This window comes from Schistocerca cancellata, chromosome 2 (assembly GCF_023864275.1).
Source record: "Schistocerca cancellata isolate TAMUIC-IGC-003103 chromosome 2, iqSchCanc2.1, whole genome shotgun sequence".
Taxonomy (NCBI): Eukaryota; Metazoa; Arthropoda; class Insecta; order Orthoptera; family Acrididae; genus Schistocerca; species Schistocerca cancellata.
In genome coordinates, this window is record NC_064627.1 from 1,104,869,457 (window position 1) to 1,104,882,331 (window position 12,875).

Genomic DNA, 12,875 nt, shown 5'->3' on the forward strand with positions numbered 1-12,875 from the left:
TATAATCTTTGTACACCGTACTGAGAAAGAAATTAAGGAGAAAAAGAAAACAGAATTCCAATCATGGATAAAATTAAAAAGATGATGATCAATTGCCTGTAATTACTATGTTCCCTCATTGTTTGAGTTGCTTGCTCAGCAAAGGTGAAATTAACACCCACAGCAAATAACAACCTTCCAAAAGTTACTCCCAGTAAATATACAAGCATTGTAATCCACACAGTGGGCATACCTATAGTTCGATTAAAATAACTTTGTGACTGGTTTCAGTGAGATGAGTTACAGGAGCCAGCTGCCAACCAATATTATTTCATTCTCTGGATTACATGCTTGCTGTGTTGTCCATTTTGTATATGTGTGCTAAATCTTATTAAATGTTGCTGGTAATAAGCCAATAACAATGTCCCCACATCTGAAATCTGTCAGTCAGCAAATGATTTTATTTAAAGAATAGGACCAGTGTTTGCATTACCTTATAAAGATTACGAAGTCTTCATTTTAACAGCTGGTAAATACACTTTTTTTAATAATTAAATATAGTTAATGATAAGTTATTAGTTAATTCTGAAATATGGTTACTAATCCTTGAGCAGGCACATCGATTTTCATAACACAAGCGGGCATGCTTTATATGCATGTAAAGGATGGCTGTCTTTGTGTTACCAAGGTAAACATTATGAGCAAAATCACAGTTTAATCTTAATTTAATTAGATAATGATGAAATAAACTTTATATGAGGTAAATCACTGTTTAATTAAACAATAATACAATAAACTTTCATTGTATCACTCTTGTTATCACGTTCAAGAGTGAACATGCAGAAACACCCCACTCGGAGCATTAAACAGCACAGTTTTCACATCAAATCCCCACCAAACACTGATTCAATTAGTAATTATTTCATAGGCAATTGTCTCATTAGGGATTGTGCTGCTAGCTCTGAATCTGGGCCATTTTCTCACAAGGATCATAATTTTTTTCTCACCTGGCTCGCTGTTTATTTTATATCACTGCAGCTCACACTGGTGTATAACAACACAGCTTATCACTGTATTAGCTGAAGCTATAACGAAGGAATAGAAGTGGACTCAGTTTTAAAACAACAGAATGGTACAAAACAATGTTATTTGTGGTTGGCACACTTTATACATAGGTTTGCCTGCTCAAGAGTTAATGTAGAAAGCATCACAATGTTTGTGTCCACAGAACTTCCTTGAGAGGTCAGTCTATAAAGTGGTTTTAATAAAAGCAGTTATCATGATTTTTGTATCTTTATTTCATTTTTCCTTACAAAGTTCCTGTATGGAGATGATGATGAGTATTTCAGACATCTGAACACACATGATTATTTTATAGATGAATTTGAATACTGTTCACATCAACTGCAGAGATTTTCCACAGCTGAAAAATTAATGCTCCAATGTCAATGGGAATCATGAATATAAATAAAAATTTAAATAAGTGATGAGACACACACAGAACATGCTCAATACATTATAAGCAGTTTCACAAAACAAATTCTGTACATGATGACTGAACAGTATCTGTTCTTCGTACCTTCTTATGGCACGATCATCATATAGCCAAGAAAGTGGTCCCCATTTTGAACTTTCACATAGAGATTTTGTGCCATCTTATACTTAAATAACAACTGGCACACAATCTAAGGCTAATAATTTACAGACAATGATACTATCACATACAAAAGCTAAAACAGAACTGAAGAAGATATTCTTCCAAAAATTTTACTGCAATTCCAAGTTTGCAACAAGGATTAGCAATCTGATTTAACTACAAGTAGCAGAACTCTAGCAAATTTTGTTGTGTACACATTCATTATCATTCTGCATTTGACTAGTATTGAGCAGGCCTATGGGGGAACTGGAAGAGTAAAAGAAACTGTGTATACTATGCTTGATGTTAAACAGCACATCTTTTGCACTTCAGTTTCATTTCATATTTTTACTGTGTGGATGGAATTAGAAATGCATGTTTACTGCAAGCAGCATGTAAATATGCTGATTACTTATGTCTGCCACATCTGTCATTGGAGATAAAGTACATTTGTATTTTGTTATGGTTGTGAAATTATGTTCCTAGAAGCTGTTTCATTTACTGCCCATTTTGCGTTTCAGTTCTTCTGCAATGGCGTCCAAGAAATCTTCTGTATGTAGGTACATGCCTTCCTTAACATTCTGCATTCCATGAATACAAATTGCCAGATCTTTGGTCATTTTGCCACTATCTATACAGTCAACACATGCTGCCTCAAGATTTTCACTGAACCTGAAATCGAAGAGATAAATTCTTTGAAATCCATAAAAATGTTGGCAGATAAGATTAAATCAATATATGATGCAGTCAGTATTGTTGCTAACATTTTGTTATGTGTTACAGTTTCTTTTCTCTTACATACAACCAGCTGCAGTGTATATATAAATGATAATACACTGTAAAAATGCATACTGTGGTATTTAACAATACATTATTTTTGTATCAGCTATCCTTCCACCAAACTATCCTTTTTGTTTACATCATATTCATAGACATATATTTTTCACTGAGAAATTTGTATTACAGTTGACTGAGATACTCGCCATCTGATGAGGTCACAGTTGTGACCCATGGAATATACAAATAACTATCTAACAAAAACTTTTATCCATAAGAATGTGGAACACTGTGCCTATGAGTAAAAGTTTTCAGAAATGACTGCAACCAGTCCCCTTTTTTGATGGTATAAACTTTTTGTTTTATCATTATCAGGCTTAAGATGCCTAGCAACTCACCATCAGGTGGCACAGTTCTTAGTGACTGTAGCATTATTGGGTCATTGTTTAGAGTTATTTGCATAGGTAGGATTAATCCTGGTGCACAAATCATTTTGGAAAACTAAGTTTGCCAGTTACGTAGATTACACTGCACTACACAACTTTGCCACAGGTAACAAGTAAATAAACTTTAGTGACATTCACAATGCTACATACAATCAGTAAGAACTGTATACTACCTAATAATCAATCACTGCTGGTCGTAGGTTGTGTTCCAAAAATGAAAAGCATAGACACAGAAGTGGTGACACTTTCTGCAGGACCTGACCATCATTTTGCAGGACAATGCTCAAGCACGTACAGTGCAGGCTGTTACCGATTTATTTGACTGATGGGGCTGCTAAGTGCTACACCACCTACTGAATTCCCCTGACTTAAGCCCTCGTGAGTTCAACTCTATTTCTAAACTGAAGGAAACACTTCACAACATTCGCTTCAGAACTGCTACAAATTTGTCAGACAACAGACCATGCTGCTCGAACTGTCAACACAACTGGCACTGCTAAGAGTATCCCATGACTTCCACATAGCTGGAAATGGGTTATACACAATGCTGGTGACTACTTTGAAGGTCAGTAAAACTTTGAAACACGTACCTATATTGTACGAGCTGTAAATAAATAGTTGTCACTATTAAAGTTCCAACCCTCGTACACTTTCTCAGAAATTCCTTCCTGAGGTTAAGGCCAATATTTGATACTAGCAGACTGCTATTGGCCAAGAATGCCCTCTTTGCCTGTTCTATTCTGTTTTTTATGTCCTCCTCCATTCGTTCATCATGTATTATTTTGTTTTCAAGGTAGCAGAATTCATTTACTTCAGCTACTCCATGGTCCCCAAATTTTTATGTTGAGTTTATCCCAACCACATTTCTACTGCTCCTCACTACTTCTGTCTTTCTTTGGTTTACTCTGCCACTTGAACCTTTCTTTTATTTCCTTTATTACTTCTTCTGAGTACAGACTGAACAGTAGGGGTGAAAGATTGCAGCCCTCTCTTACACCCTTTTTAATCTGAGTACTTTGTTTTTGCCCTTCCATTTTAAGTGTAACCTCCTGGTTGTTGTGAGTATTTTATATTATCTGTCTTTCCCTATAGCTTAGTCCTATTTTTATGAGAATTTGGAACATACTGCATAGTTTCACAGTGCTGAAAGCTTTTTCCAGTTTTTCAAATCCTGTGAATGTTGTGGCTGCCTCCAACAAACCAAACCAATCACTGTCTAACAGATACTCAATTTTCTTTTCCATTCTCCTATATATTATTTGTGGTAGTAACTTTGATGCACAAGCCATTAAGCTAAGCGATAATCATCGTGTTTATCTGCCCTTGCTATTTTCGGGATTGTATAGTTAATATATTTCCAAAGGTCTAACGGTGTATCTCCAGTCTCATGGATTCTACATCCAAACTTTAAATGTCACTTGGTTGCCACCTTCCCTAAGGATTTTAGAAATTTTAAAGGAATGTGGTCTATGTTTACTTGATCACAGGTCTTCAACAGTTCTGTAAAACTGACCATTACTGTATCCCCTATGTCTTCCATATCATATCCCATTTCTTCCTTAATCACTTCATCAGACAAGTCTTCCACATCATAGAGGCCTTCAATGTACTTTTCCAACTCCCTACACGCACTTAACAGTGGAATTTCTATTGCACTCTTGATGTTGACACCCTTGCTTTTCATTTCACAGAAAGTTGTTTATATATGCTGAATCAGTCCTTCTGATAACCTTTCCTTTTCGATTTGTTCACATTTTTCCTGCAGCCATTTCACCTTACCTTCCCTACATTTCCTATTTCAGTCATTCCTCAGTGACTTGTATTTCTGTATTCCTGTATTTCCTGAACATTTTTGTACATCCTTCTCTCATCAAATGGCTGAAGTATTTCTTCTGTTATCCAAGGTTGCTTTGCTGTTACCTTTCTTTTACCAATGTTTGTCTATTTTTAACTTCTGTGATTGCCTTTATAGAGCTGTCCATTCTTGTTCAACTAAACTGCCAACTGTGGTATTCATTATTGCCATATCCAAAGCCTCAGAGAACTTCAAATGCAGCTTATCATTATTCATTACTTCAGTATCTCTCTTCTTTGCCTCTTTTTTTCTTCTGGACGAGTCTTTCAAACTTTAGTCTACTCTTCATTGTTACTAAATTATAATCCAGGTCTGTATCTGCTCCTGTGTACTCCTTACAGTGCAATATCCAATTTTGGAGTTTCTGTCTGACCACGATGAAATTCAGTTTGAATCTCTACATATCTCCAGGCCTTTACCAAGTGTTCTTCCTCCTCCTCCTCTTGTGATTTCTGAACAGTGCATCCGATATTTACTGACAGCTCAGCCTTTCTCCTCTCTCATTCCCACCACCAAGCCCATACTCTCACGTAACTCTTTCTTCTATATCTTCCCCTACTACTGCATTCCAATCATCCATGATTATTATATCATTATCTCCTTTTACATACTGGATTGCCTGTTCAATACTCTCAAATGTTTTCTCTATCTCTTCATCTTAAGCTTGTTCTGTCAGCATGTATACCTCAACTGTTGCTATTGGAATTGGTTTTACATCCATTCTGATGAGAACATCCCTATCATTGATCTGCCCACAGTAACTCACTCTCTACTCCTGTCATACTATTTGCTGCTGCTGTTGACATTTAATTTACATTAGTCTAACCAGAAATTCTTATCTTCTTTCCATTTCATTTCACTGGCCACCACGATATATAGACTGAGCTTTTGCATTTCTTTTTCTCAAACTGTCTAGCTTCTCTCCCATGTTCATACTCATGATATTCCACAATCCATCTCTTAGCATGTTAAGTCATTCAGTGGTAATTCAGTCTTTTTCTCATGGTTACCTGGCCCCTAGAAGTCCCCTCCCTGAGATCTGAATGGGGAATCAATCTGGAATCTCTTACCAATGAGGACATCATCACAACACATTTTCAATTACAGGCCACAAGTCCTGTGGATACATATTGAGTGTCGTTAATGCAGTGGTTTCCTTTGCCTTCTGCATCTTTATGCTGTTGATTATTGCCAGTTCTTTCACATTTTAGGGGCAGTTTCCCACCCCATCAACAAGAGGTTGCCCTGAAACTCTGTCCACCCCCTCAATCTCTTTGACAAGGCCATTGGCGAAGGAGGGTTACTCCTTATACCATAAGTCTTCAGTCACCATTGCTGATGTTTCTTATTCAACATTTTTATTCAATATTAAGCAGTGGCTGGATGTGAACCCGGGACCCAAGACTTTATGATTATTAGCCAAAGACACTACCCCTAGACCACGAGTCCATTACCATACTCATCTACATTGTGAGAGGCACAGTCTACTCTTCAGCTACCCCATATGGAGAGTATGCTGCATGTTATTTGGCCAAATGTCTAACATTCTGTGATTCTTTGATCCATGTCACCGAAATGCAGTTCGCAATTTGTCTGTTTATTTGAAACCTATCACATTTGCACCTTTCAAACGATTCTTGCTATCCATCTATTTCACCTATATAGTAAGATTTGAAAGCATTCACTAGAATCCAGAAAGTTAAATACTTTTTAACAAATAACTTTTCTCCTGTGTTACTGCCACCTTCAAGTAAAATAACTTCTCTATCACAAGATAATGAAAGAATACAGAAGTTCTGCATTCATAATTTTGTCTTTGTGCTACAGGATGAATGCAATTTATGTTTCGCAGTATAATTTTGTTTCGAGCATCTTCAATGGCATTAGGTGTTGGTGTACTACTACATATGTGCTTGCTCTTCTGCTAGTGAAACAGAGCACCATGATTATTTGTGCCAGTGCTGCACACAAACTCTATACATATTTCATGATTACGTTATCTCATTATCAATAATAAGATACTTAAGTTTTCACATAACAAACCTTGCTAGTTCTGGAGTATTGTCAAGCTTTGCACGGTGGCTCAGTCCCCGTGTCCAAGCAAAAATTGATGCTACAGGATTTGTAGATGTAGGCTGCCCCTTCTGATGTAACCTGTATAAATAATAATAGCTGAATAAATGCACAGAAAAGACAGAAAATTTACAACAAACAATACCCAGAAATGTAACACATGATGCTGTGGAGATACAATACACGATGTGACACAATATGACACGGAACCCGCATCGGCAGAGAACATAGAAACACAGTGGAATCAACTTAACTGGTTCACTTCAGGACAACTATGATATAACAGGATATGAATCTCTATCGCACAGCCCGGCGCAACAGGGCGTGCTGGTCATTCCACACAATTGGTATCGTACGAAACACAGAGAGGGAAATTTCAAGTCTTCTGATGTGCCTATAAAAAATTGTTTTATTTAGATGAAGCAAAGCTACACCTGTACGCAGTTACTTCCTCAGTGAAATGTTTACCTTTTGAATAAAAAAATTAAAAGCCATTGTTCATTGATTTCGCATGTGTTCTCCAATACGCAGTTTCTCTCATTCAATATTGAGGAAACTATTTGGTACAAAAACTGATTTTTTCACATTTTTTTAGTCTGTTATCACAGCATGATAACGAACTTGTTTTCTGTTCCTATTGCCCGTTGTTGCTGTGCTACTTTGAAAAACTAAGCATATTTTGAAACGAAAAATGTACTCACTGACCAGTTTACATTTAGTGTAAAAGAAATGCAGCTAACATATCTAAATTCTTTTGAACACTGGAAGGAGAGTCATACCTCTTTCCAGTCTCAAGCAAGTACTTGATACATTTTTACATTTGGCAGTGCCACACTCGACATTATGCAGCATACTGCGATATATGGAGTTGCCTCGTGTTTCCTTTTTGTATGCTGCTGATACAAGTCAAGGCATCCACTTGCACATATGCTTTCAGGTTAGAAAGATGTCTTGACCTGTGCATTTCTTTCTGCACTGCATATAGTCAACATGTTTTTCACACAGAAGCACTGTTCAAAGATGATCTTTTTCATCCAGTTTGATGGAAAAGCCCTTGTCTTCGGATTAGAAGGTGTGACAGATGTGACCAACTGGGCATAATGGAAGATAAAACAGATAAGAACTTGATGTGTACTTTGTACTATCATTTTTAACTAATTATTTTCAGTTTGCAGCTTCTTATTTAGATAACAACCATATGGTTTTGGTCTGTGATTGTAAAATGTTACTGTATTCTAAAAAGTACTTCATTCTAAACTAAAATGGAGGAGTTCCTATTCAAGGTTCTGAAAACATTAACTGCAGGTATATGAACTGAGCAAGCCCAAATTTCAGTGCATTTAAACATGCAGCTTCAAATAACATTTGTCTACACTCAAGAAACCATATTACTACCCCCCCCCCCCCCCCCCCCCCGACAATCCACCATGCATAATTTCTTGGCCCATACATGAAGAGATCTCTCTCCTGTGGGCACGTACCTCTACTTGAGGCAGTTTTAATGCAACACTGTATGCCACAGACACTCAGGAACTAGGAAGCTGCCAAACATTAGAAGAAACACGTGATGTGTTGAATATGATGTGGTAGTGCAACCACCTACCCCACCGGGTGGGGGGGGAAGAGAGCTGAAGTCAGCAAGAGTGCTGCTGAGAAAGAATTTGCAGACTGGGTGTAGTTTAAAAAACTTACTGAAATGAAAAGATGCCATGAGTCTTAGCTGATAATGCTGAATGGATGTTTTTTCAGTCCATGATCTCTGATTCCAAGGAACTTAGTGACATGTGAAAGAGACCTAAAGGCAAAATTCCTGTTCTCTTGAATGAGCAACTGGGCAAAACCGACACTGGAATTTTCCTCTTCATTATGAGCTTCTTCCATTTCAAAAACATTCCTATCCCTACACAGAATTCATCAGCCAGTGCTACAACATATAAAGTGGCTGAATTAACTTCAAATCCAGTACATTTCTTGTGTCTACATCTGAAACTGAATCACATTCTACCTTAGGATATTGAACAGTTGTAGCTTTGTAACTTGTGACCATTATTTATGTCTGTACTTGACTGAAAAAAAGTATGACACCAGGTGGCCTAACTAAAAATAAACTTCTGATTGATTAGATTAGATTAGATTAGATTTACTTTGTGGAACATGTCAGAAAAACAACAATACATGACAAATATTTACAACTAAAACAAATAAGCTAATGTACCATTCCACAGGTCCCAAGTGGAACGATCGTCATTTTTTAATGAACACTATATGAAAGTCATTTTACAAATACTAATGCACTGAATTTAAAATAAAAAGTTTTTTATTTATTTATAAGGTAATAAACATGTAATACAACTACTATAATACTTATTTACAATGAACACATTACTGCACTGAAATTGCGCAGAATATATCTTTCCGCCGTCCACCTAACCTTCGTAACCTCTTAGTTCATCCCTATGAAATCCCCAAACCACCTTCCCTACCCTCTGGCTCCTACCCTTGTAACTGCCCCTGGTGTAAAACCTGTCCCATGCACCCTCCCACCACCACCTACTCCAGTCCTGTAACCCAGAAGGTGTACACGATCAAAGGCAGAGCCACATGTGAAAGCACCCACGTGATTTACCAAATGACCTGCCTACACTGTGACACATACTATGTGGGAATGACCAGCAACAAACTGTCCATTCGCATGAATGGACACAGGCAGACAGTGTTTGTTGGTAATGAGGATCACCCTGTGGCTAAACATGCCTTGGTGCACGACCAGCACATCTTGGCGCAGTGTTACACCGTCCGGGTTATCTGGATACTTCCTACTAACACCAACCTATCCGAACTCCGGAGATGGGAACTTCCTCTTCAATATATCCTCTCTTCCCGTTATCCACCAGGCCTCAATCTCAGCTAATTTCAAGTTGCCGACACTCATACCTCACCTGTCATTCAACAACATCTTTGCCTCTGCACTTCTGCCTCGACTGACATCTCTGCCCAAACTCTTTGTCTTTAAATATGTCTGCTTGTGTCTGTATATGTGTCGATGGATATGTGTGTGTGTGCGCGCGCGTGCGCGCGCGAGTGTATACCCGTCCTTTTTTCCCCCCTAAGGTAAGTCTTTCCGCTCCCTGGACTGGAATGGCTCCTTACCCTCTCCCTTAAAACCCACATCCTTTCGTCTTTCCCTCTCCTTCCCTCTTTCCTGATGAGGCAACAGTTTGTTGCAAAAGCTTGAATTTTGTGTGTATGTTTGTGTGTCTGTCGACCTGCCAGCACTTTCATTTGGTAAGTCACATCATCTTTGTTTTTAGGTATATTTTTCCTTCATGGAATGTTTCCTTCTATTATATATATATATATATATATATATATATATATATATATATATATATATATATATATATATATATATAAAGATGATGTGAGTTATCAAACGAAAGCGCTGGCAGGTCAATAGACACACAAACAAACACAAACATACACACACAATTCAAGCTTTCGCAACCAATGGTTGCTTCATCAGGAAAGAGGGAAGGAGAGGGAAAGACGAAAGGATGTGGGTTTTAAGGGAGAGGGTAAGGAGTCATTCCAATCCCGGGAATGGAAAGACTTACCTTAGAGGGAAAAAAGGAGGACAGGTATACACTCGCACACACACCCATATCCAACCGCACATACACAGACACAAGCAGACATTTGTAAAGATATATAAATCAGTTGGTTTTACTGAAAAATTCATCAATGGAGTAGAAGGAGTTGGCCACCAATAAATCCTTTAGGCTTCTCTTAAACTGAATTTCATTGGTTGTTAAGCTTTTTATGGCTGCTGGCAAGTTATTGAACATGTGTGTTCCTGAACAATGCACACCTTTTTGTACAAGACTAAGCGACTTTAAATCCTTGTGAAGATTATTCTTATTTCTAGTATTGATTCCATGAATTGAGCTGTTGGTTTGAAAAAGTGATATATTTTTAATGACAAATTTCATTAAGGAATAAATATATTGAGAAGCAGTAGTTAGTATCCCTAGTTCCTTAAACAGGCTTCTGCAGGACGTTCTTGAGTTCACACCACATATAACTCTTACTGCACATTTTTGTGCCTGGAAAACTTTAGCTTGGCTTGATGAATTACCCCAAAAAATAATCCCATATGACATTATGGAATGAAAGTAAGCATAGTATGCCAGTTTTTTCATTTTTATATCCCCTATGTCTGACAAAATTCGCATTGCAAACAGAGATTTGTTAAGACGCTTCAAAAGTTCTGTGGTGTGCTCCTCCCAGTTGAATTTATTATCAAGCTGTAATCGAAAGAATTTAACACTGTCCACTTCTTCTATCTTCTTGTCATCTTATGTTAGACATATACTCATGGGACACCCCTTACAAGTTCTGAACTGCATGTAGTGTGTTTTTTCAATGTTTAGTGACAAAGAATTGGCTAGGAACCAGTGATTAATGTTCACAAATATTTTATTAGCTGATCTTGCTAAGACTATGCTTGATTTGCTATTTATTGCAATGTTTGTATCATTGGCAAATGAAACGAACTTGGCATCTGGTAATGTTACTGATGAAAGGTCATTGATATACACAAGAAAAAGTAAGGGCCCTAAAATGGAACCTTGTGGGACCCCACATGTAATTAGTTCCCAGTTGGATGATGCCTGATAGCTTGATACAGGTCTCTTTCCTAATAACACCCTTTGTTTCCAACCAGAGATATATTAATTGAACCATTTTGCAGCATTTCCTGTTACACTATAATACTCTAATTTACTTAAAAGGATATTGTGATTTACACAGTCAAATGCCTTTGACAGATCACAAAATATACCAGTTGCCTGCAATTTTTTGTCTAATGAATTAAGCACATTTTCACTGTAAGTGTAGATAGCCTTCTCTATATCAGAACCTATTAGAAATCCAAACTGTGACTTTGACAGTATGTTATTTGAGATAAGATGGTTATAAAGCCGACTGTACTTTACTTTTTCGAAAATTTTTGAGAATGCTGGCAACAGTGAAATTCGACGAAAATTTGATGCTATTTCTTTATCTTCCTTCCTAAACAGTGGCTTAACTTCAGCACATTTCAGCCATTCAGGAAATATTCCATTGATAAATGACTGGTTACACAGATAGGTTAATATGTTACTTAGCTCAGAATCACATTCTTTAATTAACTTTGTTGATATTTCATCATACCAACTTGATGTTTTTGATTTTAAAGATTTTATGATGGACATTATTTCTGTTGGGGTAGTGAGGGTCAAATTGATATTATGGAAGTTGCTTGAAATTTCTGGTCTGAGGTATTCCATAGCAGCATCTACCGAACCTGACAACCCCATCTTTTCGGTAACAGTTATAAAATGTTTATTAAAAAGTTCTGCAACACTATACACATCTGTCACCAATGTATCATTTACTCTTAATGCTATTTGTTCCTCTTCATGTCTGGTTCTACCGGTCTCCTCCTTCACTATATCCCATATTGTCTTTATTTTGTTATCTGATATGACTATCTTTTCCTTGTAATATATTTGCTTTGACATCCGTATTACAGTCTTTAATATTTTGCAGTATTTCTTGTAATGTGCTATAGCATCAACATTGGAACTGTTTCAGATGGACAGATACAGTTTTCTTTTTGTTTTACAAGATACCCCTATTTCTCGAGTAATCCATGGCTTCTTTGTAGACTTTGCTCTAACCTTGGTAAGTTTTGGGGGAAAACAGTGTTTGAATAAGGTAAGCACTTTATTAGCAAAAGTGTTATATTTTTCATTCATGCCATGAGCACTGTAAACGTCAGTCCAGTGAATGTCTCTGAGGAGTGTCCTAAAATAATCAATTTTTGGCTTACTGATTACCCTCTTGAGCTCAGATTTAACAGATTTTATATCCTGTTTAGAATTAACATTTCACAGAAGGAACTGCATGTCATGGTCTGGGAGGCCATTGACTATTGGTTTTGTAATATAATTTTGTTCATTGGACTTTTCTATAAAGATATTATCAACGGCTGTTTGTGAGGAAGTGGCTACCCTAGTGGGGAACTTTACAGTTGGAATTAAGTTGAATGATAGTGTTACTAACTCAA

The 12,875-nt window shown here is 37.1% G+C and overlaps 1 protein-coding gene across 1 annotated transcript in view; it reads right to left on the reverse strand.

Annotated features, from left to right (window-relative positions):
- Positions 1-1,253: 1,253 nt before the first annotated feature.
- The window catches only part of LOC126163118 (isocitrate dehydrogenase [NADP], mitochondrial-like), a 143,386-nt gene continuing 131,764 nt past the window's right edge, over positions 1,254-12,875 (reverse strand). Inside the window, exons 8-9 of the mRNA XM_049920041.1 lie at positions 6,737-6,847; positions 1,254-2,287 (exon numbers count right to left, since the gene is read on the reverse strand). Coding sequence (XP_049775998.1) covers positions 2,110-2,287; positions 6,737-6,847 — 289 coding nt within the window. The 3' untranslated portion in view covers positions 1,254-2,109. The remainder of the gene's footprint in view (positions 2,288-6,736; positions 6,848-12,875) is intronic.